The sequence below is a fragment of the Pelodiscus sinensis genome, chromosome 13 (assembly GCF_049634645.1).
Source record: "Pelodiscus sinensis isolate JC-2024 chromosome 13, ASM4963464v1, whole genome shotgun sequence".
In the NCBI taxonomy this organism is placed as follows: Eukaryota; Metazoa; Chordata; order Testudines; family Trionychidae; genus Pelodiscus; species Pelodiscus sinensis.
In genome coordinates, this window is record NC_134723.1 from 17,395,275 (window position 1) to 17,415,206 (window position 19,932).

At 44.4% G+C, this 19,932-nt stretch overlaps 1 protein-coding gene across 2 annotated transcripts in view; it reads left to right on the forward strand.

Moving 5' to 3' along the window:
* BRWD3 (bromodomain and WD repeat domain containing 3) overlaps window positions 1–19,932 on the forward strand; it is a 126,248-nt gene that overhangs the window by 17,658 nt on the left and 88,658 nt on the right. Inside the window, exons 1-2 of one of the 2 annotated variants that reach the window (XM_075940778.1) lie at window positions 16,237–16,381; window positions 18,863–19,023. In XM_075940778.1, the coding sequence (XP_075796893.1) occupies window positions 18,940–19,023 (84 nt within the window). In that variant the 5' untranslated portion in view covers window positions 16,237–16,381; window positions 18,863–18,939. Of the gene's footprint in view, window positions 1–16,236; window positions 16,382–18,862; window positions 19,024–19,932 lie in introns of those variants that run through there. The other variant, XM_075940777.1, reaches the window with a different exon arrangement.

Genomic DNA, 19,932 nt, shown 5'->3' on the forward strand with positions numbered 1-19,932 from the left:
GATTGTGTAAACAGGTATTTTTTATGGACTTGGAGTATGCAAGACAAATGAGACTCCTGAAAAGGGTACCTCTGTTTGGAAAGGTTGAGAGTCACCGATGTACAAGATGCATGTAAAAACAAACTCACTGAAATGTGGTTATAGTTTAACTATATGCTTACCTTTGGATATGATTCCACAATTCCTACTCGTCCATTCCTGAACTGTTGTCCCAAGTTCCTCCTTGGATAGACAGGAAACCCTTGCCATTTTTGATGGATGTGTTCCTGGCACCAATGCGAATGATAAAATCTGCAAATACAGGGGGCCATGGCCAATGTTCCCTCTAAGACTTTCCCTCCGTGAGCGGAGTGAGTTTTGTTATGTGCATCAATATTGAGCATCAGTATTTGTTATGTGCATCAATATTGTGTAAACTGTGTGGATGTGTGCCACAAGGGGAGGGCAAGGTGGGTGAGAGGGGAAGAGGAGAGAGAGAGAGAATACTAAAACAAGGAATAATTAACAAGGTACATGACTTTATTTAATATGAAATGAAATAAAAAGAAAATTAATATGCAAAATGTTCAGTAGCCATTTGGTATCTTACATGTATCTGTTCCTTTTAGACATAAAATAAAATTGTCCATTTTCTTGAGATAGCAAACAAAATATTTTATGATTACTATTGATACATGAAATGCAGATGTACATACAAGTTATTTATACTTTACAATAGATAAATAAGAAAAAGGGAAGAAATAGCAGATGTAAAGGCTTCCAATATAATTTTTCTTATAGTGAGAAAAATATTAACTTCTGTAGTAACTTAGCTAAGGGCTTGACTATGCAAACATTTATTACCAGCTATACAGCCGGTCCCCGAGTTATGAATGCATCAATTTACGACCGTTTGTATTTACAGCCAACCTCTTGTACAGCCGGTCCCCGAGTTACGAACGAAATCCGTACTTACGAACAACCTGGCTGTACGCAAGTGAATGTAATCCGACTTACCAACAGATTGAGTTATGACATAGTGTTTGGTACGTAACTTGTTCGTAAGTCAGGGACCAGCTGTAATAATACAGGTTGAAACTCTCATAACTGGGATTCTCTGGTCTGGCAACATCTATGTTCTGGCATGGATGTTGTAGGACCAGAGAGTCCTAGCTGAAGGCAGTAAGGATTCCTGTGGGGCTGGCCGGGCAGTGGGCTGCCCACAGGGAGCTGACAGTGGGGCCGCCCTGCCTGTGGCATCGAGGCCGCCCAGCGGGGTGGGAAGACCTGATGTGTGGCTGCCTAGCAGGGCTGGGAGCCCTGGCAGCGTGTACAGCTGTCCAGGGAGCCCTGGTGGCATCTCCAGCTGCCCAGGGAGGCCCAGTGCATGTGGCTGTCTGGAGCCCCAGCATGCTATGCATGCATCTACCTGGAGCCCTGGTGCTGGGCTGCCCAGTGGAGCTATGGTAGTAATGGCTGCCCAGTGGGTCGGCCGGGCAGTGGGGACAGCAAGAGATGGGGAGCTGGCTGGGATGCTAGCAGTTGGTCCAAGAAGTCTGGTGGCAGGGGTCCAAAAATGACCTCTCCTGGTTCAGCAAAATCCCTCATCTGTGACCAGTGAGGTCCCGAGGAAATGGTGATGGAGGGAGGACTGGGAGGTCTGACAGGCTTCTCAATAGGTGGCATAAATCTACTCGTGGGCTCCTCTTACGTTAGGGCTACTCAACTTTGGAACCCCGGGGGCCACAAGTGATACCCAGCACATGCTGATGGCCACAATTTAAGCATGTCTGCATATATATACAAATGTATGCAAATACATGCAAATAGCTTCTTTCATACTGACGGGCATGAATACAAACATTAAGGCAAGACTACACAACACACAGACCCCATTTAAGTCAGTTCTGCTAATGTTAATAAAATTAAATAATTACCCAATTTTCACTCATATGAAAGCACTTTCAATAAGCAATGACAGTTCAGCAATTTAACTCCTAAAACACGTATCAACAGAAGACCATTATATTGACTACTTTTTTGTTTTGGTGTCACAATTTTAACAAATCAAACAAAAACTGCCAATACAATATTTACTGAAATAACCCCTCTCTCTTACCACAGAGTCAGGCACCCCAATTCACTGCTTTATCCCAATGCACCCACCCATCCCCCAGAGCCAGGCACCCCCAGTTCCTCCTCCAACCAAATCCCTTTTCACAAAGACAGGCACTGGAGTTAGGGACAGGTTCCTGCTGTCCAGCCCGGCTGACTTAGAGATTTGACTGCAGTTTGCATGTGGTCCGCCAGGCACTCCTGGCTTTCTGCAATGCTGCGCGTTCCGCTCCCACCCCAGCGTGGTGCTCTGGGGCAACTGCCCCCCTCACTACACCTCTGCCCGCGCACGCACAGCTACGGCTTTTATCAGTGCTGTGCTGCTCAGCTCTGCTTGTGGGGAGGCTCCGCCGCTTCTTGCCATCCCCCCCACCCCTGCCAGCCAGTAGCAGTAAAGCAGGCAGGCAGTCCGGGAAGCAGCTCAAGGTGCTGTGGGCCGCATGCAAAGGGGCTGCGGGCCGCATGTGTTGAGTAGCCCTGTCTTACATCCTGCGGGAGACAGGTGTCATATGTCCAGATATAAGGAGGCAAGAAGATGGGCTTCCCTTTGCTGTCCCATGTTAAAACAGTTCTTTTATGGATCAGTAACTTAAGGGTGAATATTTTACTGCAGGTAATACAAAAAATTAAACCAGGAAGTTCAGTTTAACATCAAAATACAAGAAACTCCATTGAATCATCAAAATTCACTATTAAAGAATCCAAAGTATCTATCTTAAGTCTGCACACATAACAATGCTCTGAAAAGTTCAGAAACTCTGAAAACATACCTATACATAAAAAAAGCTTATCTGTGACCACGAAAGCTACAGTGCTCTAAGTTGTGCCAAGTTCAGCTCCTTTTTTGACCATGTTCACACTCCACAAAAGATATTTTACAAATACATCACTAGATAAATAACATACTGAAAGCAATTATTTTCTAGTCATTAAGAGCGTACTTCTGTGGTACATGGTGATTCTAGTCTCCTTGCTAGATCAGGCATTCTGATTATGCTTAGCTAACTATTCAAGTTTCATGTCTCCATATGAAACACCATATGCCCAGATTACGAAATTACAGTGTTTACACTAAAAGAGCAAATGTTAATGTTATGACAAAACACAACACCCTAGTGTTGGAGACATGTATATATGCTGTGGACATTGGCGTTAATGTTACATGGCTCATGTTTTCAGTTCTCCACCCATAAGAAAGGGATCTAAAGTAGTTCAAGCACTTGTACAATTGAGCAACTATGTGTTTCTTCTTCAAGTGATTTCCCCATCGGTGCTCGACTCTGGATGCTGGTGTGTCCTCTCACCAGCAACCAGAGATTTTTCTAGCAGTGTCGCACTGCACATGTGCCCTGGTGCCTCATCGCACCGTTGGTGTCTGTTAGGCATATGCGCAGCACGACTCCCTCAGTTCCTTCTCTACAGTCCTCGGTGGCAGATAGATCATCTTCTCTTGCCCCTGTTTCAATGAAAAAAACCACAAAAGTATTAAATTCTCTCAGTTTTCCTTCTCATTCCAAGTTTTGATTCTCCCCCAACCCTATAGCTCTCCCTCCCCTCACCCCAAAAAATTTTTCTTCATAGTCCACCTGCTCTTCCTGGATCATGCCTGGATCCTCAGGCTTTAAACACCATGAGTCTTGCTAAGATTCTATGCCTGTATCTGATGGACATGCCTCATGCATAAAGTCTCTGGAGACACCCATCAGACACAAAAGTGTGCTCATTGCTCAAATCTTACAGCCAGAGCATGCTGGGACTGTGCCAACAGGCTGAAAACTTTTTTGTATGAAAAGTCACTCCAGCCAGGGCGTGAAGATTTGCCATCCATCTCAAAAACACTAAATGAGCTGAAAGGTATGGACAAAGTCTTTCCCTCTACCTGCAAGTCAAAGGAAAAAACCTAGGTTTCCCTGGGCAGATCGTTACCCTTGGCACTGAGGTTGATGAGGGTAAGCATTGGAGACAGACCTGGCACTTTGGGCATGGCAAGGTCCAAGGAGCTGACACCACACAAGAGGGCATGCACGGAGCCCAAACACAAACAATTGGCACCTACCATACTGGCCGAACCTGCCATACTCCCCAGGCACAGACCAACACCAGAGGCGGCACTGGATGTGACACCCAAGAGACCCCACACTGACATGCCTCCTCTGAAACATCCGTCACCAGTGGTGCTAGTGGCACCAAGCACTGCGCATCCAAGCTTGGCACTGCCACGAGAGAGCCCAAGACACCATTCTTCTTCAAGTAGCTGACCTCTTCAGCACTGCCTTCTCCATGCTGTTCAGTACAATCCGTGCATGCACACAGATCACCAGTTCCACCAATCTCCCCTAGCAAAGCTGGCACTGGACCACGCAGCACTCCAGCCTGACTCAGCGATATCCACCCTGGAAGTCTGGTCCCACTACATATGCTTACCTGCCTCCACCACCGGCATGGTATACACACTACTACCCATACCCACCGCCTCCCTATCCCAAGCAGTCGCATCCTTGGGACTCAGGATCTTCTCTCAAGGGCCACCACACAACTCCCTCAACAACATCCAGAAGACCACCCCAGTCTCCCCAACCCACACCATCTGCCACAACGTTGAATTCTCTGGAGCCCATCCAAACTGACATCAACTATTTCCTGTTCGAAGGGGAAGGACTGGTCCCCCCGTACAATTCTTTCTCCTGACCAGACGAAGCTGTTATTTCTACCACTCCTCCTCCACATGACTATTCTAAACAGTTTCTAGAACTTCTTAAAAGAGTTGCTCTAGTGCAGGAACGGGACCTGCAGGAGGTCCAGGAGAAACAGTACTGCCTTTTGCACCCCTTACAGCCTCCCACATCCTCCAGGATCACCCTCTCTATGGAAGAGGCCATTATGGACCCCCCGATAACATCTGGCAAACCCCAGCATCCATTACCCCACCAATAAAAGGGTTGATTGCAAATATTTTATTACACCAAAGGGCATGGACTTCCTCTTTATGCATCCTCCCCCAAATTCCTTAGTAGTCGACTCAGTAGACACAAAATGAGACAGCCTGGCATGAAGTCTATGCCACAGGATAAGGATCACAAATGAATGGACATCATGGGACACAAGGTGTACTCATCAGCCACCTTGATCCTTTATGCAGCAAATGACACTACGATGCTGGCAGACTACGATTACTCCAACTATTCCAAACTCCAGGAGCTCCTACAATTTCTGCCTGAGCATAAGAAGCTGATCCTGCTCAATTTTATGCAGGTAGGGCATACGATCGCCCGTACGGCATGACAGTCTGCCATGGATGTGGCCGACAAAGCTGCCTGCGTCACAGCTTCAGCTATTGTGATGTGCAGAATATCATGGCTCCAAGCATTGGGAGTACCAAGGGACCTGCAGTAGAAAGTCGAGGATCTCCCCTTCTACAAGATCAACCTGTTTAACTGCAAAAATGGATGAAGCACTTCATCCTATGAAGGATTCCTGCACAACCCTCTGGACTCTGGACATGTACGTACCCCCTTTCAAGAGAGCCTGATACAATATCTATCAAAGACCCAGAGAACTGTACCGATCCCAATCCAGGTATGACTTCCATCAAAAATACAAGCCCCAATAGCATAGACCTCAACATCAACATCAGCATCAGTCCTCAACAGCTCAACCTTCTACATCAAAAAAGCAGATCTGAAGGTTTGGTCGAGAGCCAGAAAGACATTCCCCTGTGGTCACACCACCAACCAATCATTTACAGTTCAACCATTGCCTCCTGCCCTTTTTACACCAATGGGTATAAATAGCATCGGACCGATAGCTATTGGAGCTCATCAAAGTTGGTTATTCCATCCCCTTCACTATTCTTCCTCCTACCTATCCCCTTCACGCTGTCCCTCTTCAGGGATCCCTCTCATGAGACCCTCCTCCAGCAAGAGATGCTTCATCTTCTACAAATAGGTGCCATAGAACCAGTACCAACTGCATTCCAACGGTATGTCTAGACTACATGCTCCTTTCAAAAGAGATCATCCAGACAGCCACAACTATTTTTAGAAAAAGCGATCCACTTTTTCAAAAGAGAGCACCCAGGCAATCTAGATGTTCTTTTTCAAAAAAGCCTTGTTTGCTTTCAAGAACGTCTTTTTTTGAAAGAGCTCTTTTGAAAAAAGGCGTTCTTCCTCGTAAAATGAGGTTTCCCCACTGTCGAAAAAACTGCCACGTTCTTTCAATTTAATTTCGAAAGAACGCAGCGGCAGTCTAGATGCAGGTGAAGTTTTTTCGAAAAAAAGGCCACTTTTTTTTGAAAAACCCCTGTAGTCTAGACATAGCCAAACGAAGAGGGTTTTACTCAACATATTTTCTAATGCAGAACAAGAATGGGGAATGGAAACCCATTCTGGATTTGAGGAGACTCAACAAATATCTCTCTTACCAATAGTTCAAAATGGTGAACCTAGCAACAATAATTCCATCACTAGATCAAGGAGATTGGCTTTCACCTCTCGACCTCCCAACAGGCATTTTCTATGATTCAAAGTTGGGACGTGTTGTGTGATTTGATTTTTAGATCCAAGGGAAACTAGGACATTCCAGAGAGACTTTACCACTTACTTATTTATTGAAAGCTTTAAGCAGTTATATAGTTGTTTACATTTTACAAGCCTTAAAAACAATTATTATAAAATTTATAGTATATAATATTTACATTGTAAAGCAATTAATACAGTGCACAGCAATGCAAAAGCAATTAATAGAAGATTATTATTATAATACAATAATTAAGCTTAGTTCACTTACACTTCACCCATATGCTACCTACAGTACCAGGCAGGAGATCATGGTCCTTTTGATTCCCATGCGTCGGAACACCATACACAGGGGTCACCGGTGTGAAGGGGTCTATTACTTCCAGTTACAATGAGCAGGACCTGTGGATCAATCCTGCTCACTCCCTCCCATCGATTCTTTTTACTAAGCCCATTTTATAGCAAAGCGAGACTTGGTCGTTCTAATAATATCTATCAATCAACTGCATATTGTGCAAGATGTAAATGTGCCAATATTTGGGGTACATCCAGGATGTTGCAAGACTAAGTGCTTAATTAACACCTCTATGGCTGTATCTGGAATTTTTCGCTTATCAAAAATGGGCTGTATCAGTACCAGGTTGTTTCTGGTCTTCTTGGCCTGGTCTCGCAATACTATGCAGTTTCTGCATGATTGTGCAAGCATTCCTGCCTCTCGAAGCTTCCCCGCCTACTCTGCATGCTTATGTGCACCAGACTTGAGACCGGTCTAGAGTTTGCTTTGTTAGAGATCCGTACTTTGGACAGGGCAAGGCCTGACAAGACAGACGTTGTTCTGGTCAAAGGAGGGCCCTCCAGGCTCCCCTACAGGACACAATGCTACCAATATTGAGTGCTCCCTTTTGGGCTCTCACCAGCTCCCAGAGTTTTTTTCCAAGACTCTAGCTCTTGTGGTGGCATCCCTATGCCATCAGGGCCTACATCTACACAGCTTCCCTCTTCCGCAAAAGGCTATGCAAATGAAGCGCCGATTAGCATATTGTCACACTTAATTTGCATAATTAATTAGGAGTAGTTTTTGCTTGAGGTTTTTCCGCAAAAAATGCACCATCTACACAGTGCCTTTTTGCGCAAACACCCCCTCTTGCACAAGAGCCATTCTTCCTGAAAAAATAAGGAAGAACTGCTTTTGCGCAAGAGGGGGTTTTGCGCAAAAAGGTGCTGTGTAGATGGTGCCTTTTGCGCAAAACCCTCTTGTGCAAAAATGGCTTGTGCAAAAATGGCTCCTAATTATTATGTAAATTAAGTACAGCAATATGCTAATACTTACTTCTTTTGCATAGGCTTTTGCAGAAGAGGGAAGCTGTGTACACGTTGCCTGGCAGTCATAATAGTCCCATACTTAGATGATTGTCTCATAAAAAGCACATCCTCCCGAGAAACACAGGACATGGTCAAGATCACCATAGGCCTTCTACTCCAGCTTGGTTTCCATATAAACTACCAGAAGTCCATGTTCCACCTTACTCAAACTCTAGAATTTATAGAAGCAAACATAGACACTGACGCAGCCAGAGTAACCCTGCCCACGCACAGATTTGAGGCTCTTCACCACCTCATAGTGGTTGCACACATGACCTCTATCACAACAGTCTAAGAATGCCTCAAAATCCTAGGCCATATGGCCACCACTACCTATGTAGTCTAATTGGCCAAACTGCATATGAGGTGCCTCCAATGTTGGCTTGCACTTTACACCATTTGTTTTCAGTTCATTGGACTGATGGATGCATCCACACAATTTACTACGTGGCATAGCATTCCATCATCTGATCCCAACAGTCACCATCACAACTGATGCGTCCCTCATGAAATGGGAAGCCCATCTTGGACCCCTCATTGTCCAAGGCAAATGGTCCTTCCGTGAACGAATGTTCTACATCAATCTTTTAGAACTCAGAGCTGTGCACTATAAATGCAAACACTTCCTGCACCACATAACACACAGGACAATCAATATCATGACCGACAGTACAACTTGCATGTATTATATCAACCGACAAGGTGGGGCCCGGTCGCCATCCCTATGAACGGAAGTTCTCAGACTATGGAACTGGTGCTTGGCGCACCAAATTACCCCTATTGCCACTTACCTCCCAGGGTACTAAATGTCAGAGCGGATGTGCTCGCTCACAAGTTCTACGACTATCACGAATGGGAGATAGGTGTTCAAGCCCTCAATCATGTTTTCTGCCAATGGGGGCAACCAGACATAGACCTCTTTGCAACCAGAACCAACCACAAATGCCACCTCTATTGCTCCAGAGCAGCCCTCGGAAAGGGTTATCTGGGAGATGCTTTCTCCCTCAAATGAGATGCACCTTTATGCATTCTAATCCCTTTCCTTGGGCCACAAGATCATCACCAAGATCAGAGCAGAACGAGCTTGTGTGATCCTCATTGTGCCAGCTTAGTCGAGACAAACATAGTTCCCTTACCTGCACAGATTGACAATAGTGGATCTGGACACCTTTCCCCCGCAACACAATCTTCTCACTCAATATCACAGCAGAATTCTCCATCCTGAACCACACACGCTCCATCTCCATGCATGGTTCCAAAATGCTGAGAACACCTGTTCAGAACAAGTAAAAGAAATATTCATCAACAGCAGAAGAGAGTCCACCAGGAAAACTTACCTTTACAAGTGGATTAGATTCTCCAAGTGGCTCAAATGTAGCCACCCCATGCCTCCTGAAACCACCCTATTCCCCTCATATTTGACTACTTCTTGCATCTAAGAGAGTCTGGCCTACCTTTTAATACAATAAAAGTTCATGCAGTAGCGACAGCAGCCTTTCATCGCATCACCGACGGCAACTCTTTCTTTTCTGATCCAATCACCAAGAGATTCCTCACTGGCCTACAATACACTTTTCTGTCGGTTCGCTCTCCAGTTCCCATTTGGGGCCTTAACCATGTCCTTATGAGCTTGACTAGGCCTGCCTTTGTGTCTCTAGCGACATGCTTGTTATCACACGTATCCATGAAAATTGTCTTTCTGGTGGCCATAACCTCCACCAGGAGAGTGGGGGAGCTCGCTGCACTAATGGCTGACCCCTCCCCCCATACAATTTTCACTAAGGACAAAGTGCCCCTTCAGCCCCACTCTAAATTCCTCCTGCAGGTCCCTTCTCCCATCCACATTAACAAACCCATACAACACTTACCTGCGTTCTTCTCTAAGCTGCACGCTGATCCATCCCAAGCTGCATGGCATACCCTTGACATCAGCAGAGCACTCACGTTCTACATAGATTGAACAAAATCATGGAGAATATCACCTAGACTCTTCTTATTCTTTGCTGAGCATTCCAAGGGCCAAGCTGTCTCCTCCATCGGGGGACACATCTTGAAGAACCACCATGACTGCACATGGTGAGTAACTCTCTCTCCTGTATTTTCAGATTTTTGCATTTCTTTTATGTTTCAACTGTTAACTCTCAATTTCTATTTAAGTGTTTATTTCAATAACATTCTTGGAGGGAATTTTCATTTCAGTTTCTGATGTGTCCAACTAGCATACACTAGTTTAAGTATTTTTGTTTAGGAATTGGAGTACTGTAAGAATGTGGGTGTATACTAGGGATGTTAAATATCGGTTAATTGAATAGTTGATTAACCACATGAATTTTTATCGGTTAGTCGACTATTCTATAATCCCTGGGGGCGGGGCCGGCAGCCAGTGTGCTCCAGCCCCACTCTTGTGGAGCCCTCTGCACCTCGCACTGCTGCCTCTCCACCAGAGAGGCAGGTGGGAGCTGGTCTACGAGGGGAGCCAGTTTAAAAAACAGCTTCCCTTATGGACCAGCTGCCTGCCACCCTGCATTGCAGCAGCCCCTGTCCAGGGGTGCGATCTGAGCTCCTGGACCCAGTGTAAGCCAGAACTGAGCTGGCCTGCCTACCTGCCTGCCTCCTAATACACTTTAAATGCATAACTGCAGCAGGGGTAGGTCCCAGTCCCAATGCAAGCCAGGACTGAGCCGTGCTGCTGGCCAGCCTGCTAAAAAAATTACTGTCGGGGGGAGGGAGGAATGCATGTAGTTTATAGTATTAACCTATAAGCTTTTGCTTATCAGTTAATCGACTAGACTATTATATCAAAGTGTTTACCTGTGCTTTCAGGGGGTGGAGTTAGCTGTTAGGGAGAACAGCCACACTAAAGCATGATCCTTTAGTTTATGGGCAGATTTTTTTCAGATGGATAGTCGCTCTGAACTGAGTGCTGTTCCTCAAGAAGATGAAGGGGGTTTGTTAATATACCCTGAAAATCATGGAATTCAGTGTCAGCACAGCCACAGAGTTGTGCTGCCTTTGGGTGTGAGAGGAGAGTCAGAACATTCAACAGACTGGCTTCCCTTGCAATGTCCCAACATCTTTGAGTTGAAAAATAAATCCCCCATATATCTACAAGCTCAGTGTACAAAGGAAGCTACTTTCTGGAGTTCTCTCCTGAGGAGAGAATAATTCAGGTTATCTATGGCTGCTGTCCCCAACTTGTGGTCTGTGGACCCCTGTTGGTCCATGATGACACTGGAAGGGGGGTCCGCAGAAAGTTTAAAAGTAAGGATCGGGACCATTGTGGGACTGGGACTTTCCGCCAGGCAATACTCACCCGTGGCTTGCTGTTCGTGACTATCCATTCTCCCGCCACCAGCTGCGCTACCTTCTTTGCTCCAGCCCTGTCCCCCATCACTCCCGTTACGGGTCCGATCCTTCCTTTTCCTTTTCTTTTTTTCCCTCCTCCCCCCAGTATCCATACCCTGCCAAGGGTGGAGTTCTAGGGCAGAAACTGCCTTTGGACACCGGAGGGGTCTCTTTCCCCCCCATATTCTCTGTGAATGGGCAGCAGACAGAGGGGGCAGGAGCTGAGGAAGCAGCGTGGGCCAAGGGACGTGCTAGCCGCTGCTTCCTGTCACTTCCCTTGACCCAGAACAGCAAAAGGCAGGGACACTATATTGTTTGAAAACAGCTAAATTGTTTGGGAAGTCCATTACATTTTAATACATTGAAAAGAGGTCCGTATACTTGAAAAGGTTGGGAACTACTGATGTGTGGCATCAAACAATTGTTATTTTGAGAACATGGAGCCCGATGTGTATATTAATATTACAGCTGCATAGGCAGTAAATAGCAAGATTTGTTAGCACCTACATGTCTAAGTGATGATCATTTAGACAACTAAAAATTAAGCACTTTCCCTAGAAAGTGTATTTTAGTGTATTCTAAGGAAGCACTAATTTTTTTAAGGGTGAACTGGATGTGCTTATGTTTGTCCATCATACCATTTGTAGTTGGAAGGAGCCCATTCTATGATGGGGTACTACATGCAAATACAGTTTCAAAAGTTTTATCTTAGGATAAAAGGATTGTTTCAGACTATTTGGCTGCAGTTATGCCCAGTGTAGTGCAGAGGTGGGCAATAATTTTTGGTGGGGGGGGCACTCCAAGATTTTGAAAATTGGTCAAGGGACGCACATTTCTGTGGAAGAGGTGTGGAGTCTAGGGTAGAGGTTGGGTGCAGAAGGGCACACGGGATAAGAGACTGGAGTGCAGGAGATGGTGTGAGGTCTGAGAGGGAGTTTTGGGTGAAGGAGGGGATTGTGACCTGGGTCAGGGGATTGGGGTATAGGGTCAGGGTGGGAGTAATAGTGCAGGAGAGGATTCTGGCTTGGGGAAGAGGTGTAGGAGGGGGATAAGGTGTGGGAGAGAGTTATGACCTGGGGAAGGGGGGTGCAGACGGTTTGGATGGTGACTTGCGGGAAAGGAGTTAGGATGCAGGAGGGACTGGGGTGCCAGAGGCAGGCTCTGGCTGGGAAACTACCAAAGTGTCTCCTGGCCAGCAGCCCTGCGGCACCCCCAAGGCAGGCTAGACTCCCAGATCACTTTAAACTTTAGGCTGTTCCCTTTATGTGGCTCTCCGCTCCCCATCCCCCAGGCCAGCCTGTCAGCTCCTGTTGGCTGGTTGTTTCCAGCTTATAGAAGCCATAAGAAGTCTCTCTCCCCCTCCAGATCAGAGGGGCACACGGAGCAGCCCTGTGCTTAGACCAGTGGCTGCTGCTTGCCTGAAGGTCCCAGTGAGGTGTCCGCAGGCCGGATCTCATGGCTTGGCGGTGTGACAGTGCTTTTTTTTGTGTTTAAAAAAAAAAAAAGTGCCGGTACTCCAGGGGAAAAGTTGTTGAGCTCTGACTGGAGGTGCTGGTACTGCGTACCAGGCAGAACCATCACAAAAAAAGCACTGCGGGATGGATCCAGACTGCCAGAGGTATCTTGCCCACCCCTGGTGTAGCATGAAGTAAAGCAAATAGTTAAATATGTTGCTAAAATTTCATAGGGCTAGTATGTTGTGAATTGTGTGGGAATCCTAGTTCTAAAGCTTTAACCCCTTCTTAGCACAATAACTCCATTATACTAAAGGAACTAGTCTTTGGAAAGGCTTTCTGGAGTGTGTGCGCGCGCATGTACGTATGTGCATTTCCTTGTTTAGATATAGCTTTTTCCACTGACTAAAAGATGTGAGAGCTGGAATTGCATATTTTTGTTTGCTACTTATTGCTGAAGGCAATAATTCACTGAAATATAAGAATGTAGAAAACCAATCACAGACCAATTTTTTTGTGGTTTGTGTGTGTTAACATTGGCTGCTTTTTTTTAAAGTGACTCCAGTGTACTGAATATTTCAAATTTTTTCATTTGCTAACATCAGTACCATCTTCTTTTTAATGGTAAAATAATCTATCATATATTTTGAAGAGTTTGTTTGTTTGTGCAAAATAAAGTCATCCTTTGGGATTACCTACAGCTACCAAATTTTGCATAAACAACTCTGCCACTTAAATTAGCTGAATGCACTACTTTTTACACGAACATTGCCACCATGTATTTTAATACTACTGCCCTATTATGTCCTGTGAGTTTTTTTTAAATTAAAACTGAACCAAGAAGTAAATTAGCATAATTTCAAGTGCCTGTCCCAGACTGCAAATATGAGAGGTTCAAAAAACAATAAGGGAGAGACTCATATTTCAGAATAATTATTTTAGCCTGGCAAACAATAGCCTTTGAATTTTCTTTAAAGAAACAGTGTAAACCAGGTACATGCTGATTCTTTTTTTGTCCTGGAATTTAAATATGACATCTGTGTTGGCTGCCTTATTCTGCATCCACAAAGCATTTGAATTTAAGGTGCTTCAGTCCCCTCCCAACCCAACGCTCCTCCCCTCCCCTCCCCCAGAGCCAGGCATTGCCAGCCTCCCCTGCTCTAACCCAGTGTCTCCCTCACCCAGAGCCAGGCACTCCTAGCCCCCCTGCTCTAACCCAATCCCTCTCCTAGAGCTAGGCTCCCTCTCCCTTCTCTAGCCCAATCCCCTTCCCCTAGAGCCAAGCATCCCCTCCCTTCTCTAACCCAATCCCATTCCCCCAGAGCTAAGCATCCCACCCCCGCTCTAACCCAATCCCCAGATCCAGGCACCTCCCTCCCCTGTTCTAACCCAATCCCCTTGTCCTCCTCCAGAGTCAGGCACACCGACCCCACACACACCTGGAGCTGCGGCTGCCGCCATGCACTTCTCCCTCCAGGCGCTGGGGTGCATGCACAGAGTGGCCAGCCGAGATCAGGCAGTAGGGTGCCTTGCACAGAGCGGCTGGCCTGAGCAGTCCGGGCACGTGGCTCAAAAGCAGCAGGAGCCACATTTTTTTAAACAAAGAGCCACGTGTGGCTTGAGAGCCGCAGGTTGGCCACCCCTGGCCTAACTGTTCGCTCTCTGCTGGGCAGCTCCTTATACACTGGACTGCCTCAGCAAGCTACCCCTGGTTGGCTCTTTAAAAGCTCCACTCCAATTGTCCAGGGTTCTGTGCAGGCTCCTTCCAGTTGGCTTTAACCCCCTGCAGCCAGTGTGGGACATTTGCCTCACCACAATGCTGAGGGGTCAATAGAGGATGGTGCTAACAGTCTCAAAATAAGTCACACATGCTCTTGAAAATTTAAATCTAACAAAATAAACCATGTGTTACTTTTAATAAAATAGAGTTTCTGATGTATTTAATTTTAAAATTAATAACATGTCAAGAAAAAGATTGTGGAATTTATAGTATGTAGAAGAAACTAAAGTTTTTTGTGTGTGGTTTTATTTAAAGAATATTTTAATATGTAGATGAGCCTTCATGGCTCATGCTATTCTTAAATCTTTTCAACTTTTATTTTCCAAAAACAAAATTATCTGGTGCAAAGCTGTTTGAAATTGCTAAATAGTGAATATGTGGTTGTCAGTCCTATCATTTACAAAACCCAAGCATTGAAAAATAGGGTAAAGTGTTTGTGGTTAAAGGATTACAACTTTAACCTATATGACTGTCCACACTAGGGGTATGTCTATACTGCTACCCTAGTTCGAACTAGGGTGGCTAATGTAGGCATTCGAACTTGCAAATGAAACTCAGGATTTAAATATCCCGGGCTTCATTTGCATGTTCCCGAGCGCCGCCATTTTTAAATGCCCCGTAGTTCGAACTACCTGCCCGCGGCTACATGCGGCATGTACTAGGTAATTCAAATTAAAGCTCCTAATTCGAACTACTGTTGTTCCTCCTGAATGGAGATTTAATGGTAGTTCGAATTAGAAGCTTTAATTCGAACTACCTAGTCTGTGCTGCATTTAACCGTAGGCAGGTAGTTCGAACTACGGGGCATTTAAAAATGGTGTCGCCCGGAAACATGCAAATGAAGCCTGGGATATTTAAACCCCGGGCTTCATTTGCAAGTTTGAATGCCTATATTAGCCACCCTACTTCGAACTAGGGTGGCAGTGTAGACATATCCTAGGGGATTATACTGCTTTGATGAAGTAGGTTTAGAAACAGATATAGTTAAAATGGTATAAAAGCTGTGTGTAGGCAAGCTCTTCTTTATGTATGTACAGCACCTAGTGCAATAGAACCTCTGTGCCCTACTGTAATGGGAAAAAAAGATCATTGAGGACGTAATTCTTACTTTGACTATATTCTTACAGTGTTCTTAAATACAGTGAAATAGAAAATATACGTTAATTGCTTTTTTAAATAACAAAATATTATGGCATAGTACTATTTGTTTCCTGAGGCAAAAAAATTGAATATGTATTTTAATTGGTAAAGTGCAAGTTGATGGATAATAATATTGTTACTTATATTATGGACTTGTATTTGAAGCTGATCACTATGTTAATGTGCACTTACTATATATAACTCTGAAATAAAATGAATACTATTTTTCATTGCTAATGTCAAAATGCTACCGAATTAGAAAAATTGTGTGATATGAAATAAATATTTCTTTATACTTTAAGTGTTTATTCTCTGAGCAGTATCCCTTTGTTTTTTACTTTGCTTCTATGTGCTTGGGATTTGTATATAAAGCAATGGGGTGTATGTGTGTATGGTTTGTAGTTTGTTGGTCCCAGGATATGGAGAGACATAGGTAAGGAGTATCTTTTATTGGACTAACTAGTCAGCAAGCTTAATTGGCTTCTGAAATGATGCTTTTACCCAGCCTTCCTAAGAAGTCTTCATAATCTTTTGTATGTAGATAAAGGATGATACAATTAAAAACAACTTATAAGTGGAACAAACAGTTCACCAGATTATTAAACTAAAGGAGTGAGCGGAGCTAATAGTGGCTACACCAGAGGCCTGCATCCTTCAACATTCACTTGATAAGATAAGCTTGCATTCACAGGGTATGTCTACGCTTTAAATAAAAATCCACATCTGGTCTGTACCAGCTGATGCATGCAGGTCTCAAGTTATGGGGTGCTGTCATTGCAATGTAGAAGTTTGGGCTTGTGCTGGAGCCTGAGCTCTGGCAACCTTCCAGTGTCCTAGAACTCAGACTCTTGCCTGAGTCCGAACATCTACACTGCAATTAAACAGCCCCTTAGCTGGAGCCCGGTGGCACAGACCAGCCACGGGTTTTTAACTGCAGTGTGAACCATAGATTCCAAGGGACCACTGTGATCATTTAGTCTGACCTCCCAAATAATTACAAACGCATATCTTTTAGATTTTAAAATTTGTTGTTGAACAAGTATTCACAACAAACCTTGGTAAATTTGTAACAATGGGTTCATTAGTCACTGTTTAAAAAAAATAAACGTTTATGTCTTATTTCCAGTCTTAATTTTTCTAGCTTCAACTTCTAGCCATTGGATCATGTTATGCCTTTCTCTGTTAATTTGAAAATCCATTATCAAATATTTGTTCCCGTGTACATACTTACAGACTCTAATCAAGTCGGCTCCTAAGCGCCTTAAGTCTGTCACTATAAGGCATGTTTTTTAATCCTTTAACTATTTTCTTGGCTGTTTTCTGAACCTTCTCCAACTTACTCACATCCTTCTTGAATTGTGAACACCAGAACTGGACACAGGATTCTAGCCATGGTTGTACCGTTACTAGGGATGTTAGATATCGTTTAATTATATAATCGTGTAACCCAGTCAAATCTTATTGGTTACACGATTATTTGAAAGTCCCTGAGGGTGGGGCCAACAGCCAGTGTACTCCCAGCCCCACTCCTGGGGAGTCCCTTGCCACCCAGTGTTGCTGTCTCCATGAAAACCAGCTCCCCACGTAGTCTGGCTCCTACCTGCCACCCCATGCTGCTGCTGCTAATACCGCTAATGCAGCACAGAGTGACAGCAGCCTCTGTCCATGAGGGGCCTGAGCACTGGCTCCCCTTGAACAATGGTGCCCGCCTCCCCTCCCCCTCTGCTTTCTCTGTTGGTGGCAGGAAGTGGGGGGGGGGAGGGCAGGTGGCTCCACAGAGTGGACATACTGAGAGTCAGCCTAAAAGGCAGCTTTCCGCACATATTGGCTCCCTCCTGTCCCTGTCTTCCCCCCTGCTCCCCGTGCTGCTGTGTTTGATATAGAGGCAGCAGTGCTGGGTCAGGGTAGGGGAGCTCCATGTGAGCTGATACATGTGGGGAGCTGTCTTGAATGCTGTCTTCCTGTGTGTATCTGCTTCCGCCTGCCCCACTCATCCTTTGCACTGCTGCCTCTCTATCAGAGGCAGCAGCTCAGGGGGATGAGGGGAGAGGCAGATGGCTCCATGGGTTCTGATTCCTGATAGAGAGCAGAAGAGTGCATGTCATCATTAGGATTAACCGATAAACCCAGTGGATAGTGTGTAAAGCACAATAAGCAAGTAATTGTATGAAATTTAGTTTGTATTGAGTTCATTAGTGCCTTCCATGTAGTTTGTTGTAAAACTAGGCAAATATCCTGACGAGTTGATGTGTCCCATAGAAAACCTCCGTGTATCCTTTATTTAGGGCATAAGCTTTGGGGCTAATGCCTCTCAGATCAGGGCTATGCTCCCACTTGCACCATAGATTTCCGTGTGTTTTTTTTCCCCCAAGTCACTTAGGGAAACAGGAGTAGAGATTCCATTTGGAAAAAGTCCCTGTGTTCCTCCTTCGAAGGCTAGTGGGGGAATGTATGTGAGGGGTGTGGTGAAGGTAGCTCTTTTCACTTGTGAAATGTAGCCCAAGCCCATTCAGAGGGTGCTCATGATAAGTATTCCCTAATTAGGGAAGTTAAAATGTATTTATTTTGGTAAATGTGTACCTGCTGAAATTTTTAGTGGGTACATGTTTACGTGTATGGGGGGAGAAGGGGACTCCCATGGAGCCACCTCCTCTCCTTTCCCCTCCGCGCTGCTGCCTTGTATCCTGTGGAGCTGCCTGCCCTCCTCCCCTGCTGCTGCCTCTCATACAGAGAGGCACGGGGGGGGGAGGCGTGGGGCATGTAACCGTGAAAGTTAACCACTGAGCCCAGGCTTTACACGTTTACACTATCACATCCCTATTCTTCAGTTACATCAAATTACATCAAATTGTACCTTATTTCTAAATAATGGCAAACACTTTGAAAATTGCTTCTTGCTACTGTTTTGGTGTTTGTGTTAAAAGCAATTTCCTGAATGTGGTAATTTTAAAAATTAAAAATTGGATTACCCAATCTGCTTCAAGTTTTTAGCTTCTTACAGTGTGTAAGAGATTCATTTTAAGTTCTTCTGTCTGTACAGATGTGTGTTAGAAATGGGAGAGTCAGTCGTAAAAAGCTATTGAATCATATATTACTATTAACAGTGATTAAGTGTGAATTAACTTGAAACGCAGGCCAAACAAGACCTTAAGATGACTGTATTTTTTTCCCAGTAAATATAATTTCTGCCAAGCAATTAACTGGATATGGACGTTTCAGCCATTTGTTCCCAACATCCAACTACCAACATATGAAGATGCATAAGAGGATTCTGGGACACTTATCATCTGTATATTGTGTAGCATTTGACCGCAGTGGGAGACGAATTTTCACAGTGAGTTTAAGAATTATAATATATTGGAACACTGAATTTGTTTGTTTCTTTCTCCCCCCCCCCCCCCCCCCCTCAGTGCCCTAAATAGCTCTTCCTGGCTTATATACAATGAACTTGTCATCCAGGAAGAAATAAAAACAAAGGTTGTGAATGGCTTAGAAATTCAGCTCTTTCTACACTACCTCTCCCAGAACTTGCACCTTCTCAAGCACAGACTCTGTGTGTGTACTTGTTTTGTCTCTTGCATTTTTTTAGAACAGCTCACCGCATCAGTGGACAGGCAACTGAAATTATTACTCAACTATCCACTTCCCCAGATATAACTATAGGAAAGTTGTTACGCATTAAAGCTCTGTGATTTAGATAAAAAAAAATTGCTATTTACCAGCTTTCTTGCTCAGTGGTGCCAGATTCCTGTGATATTCTGGGGGCTGGAAATACGTCAAATGCATTTCACTTGAGTGAATCTGGTTTGTTGTTTAAACCATCCACGGAAGTCTCTCACTAACGTGCATTTTGCTAAGCTACATGCTTTGAAAAATGGTTAGTCTTCCCCTGTTAGTCTTCCCCTTATGTCTTATTAAAAACTAGACAGCAGATACTATAGTAAGGTCTCTTATAACTAAAGTTTAATTATTAAGAATTATGTAACTTTTCAAAATCTAGTCTGACATTTATTAGTATAAAAATTAAACTGCAACAATTAAAATAAACAATATATGTTATGATATTCCTCACTTTTTATTGTGTATTCGCTTGTTATCTACAAGAGTTGCTAATTCACAGTTTATCTTGCACTTGTTAAATGTGATTATGTGAGGTTTTTATTGTTCTGCCATGTTCAAAGGCAGCTTTGTTCCCCAGCACAGAAAAAAACATATGGGTACAACCCATTCTGTTTTTATTTGA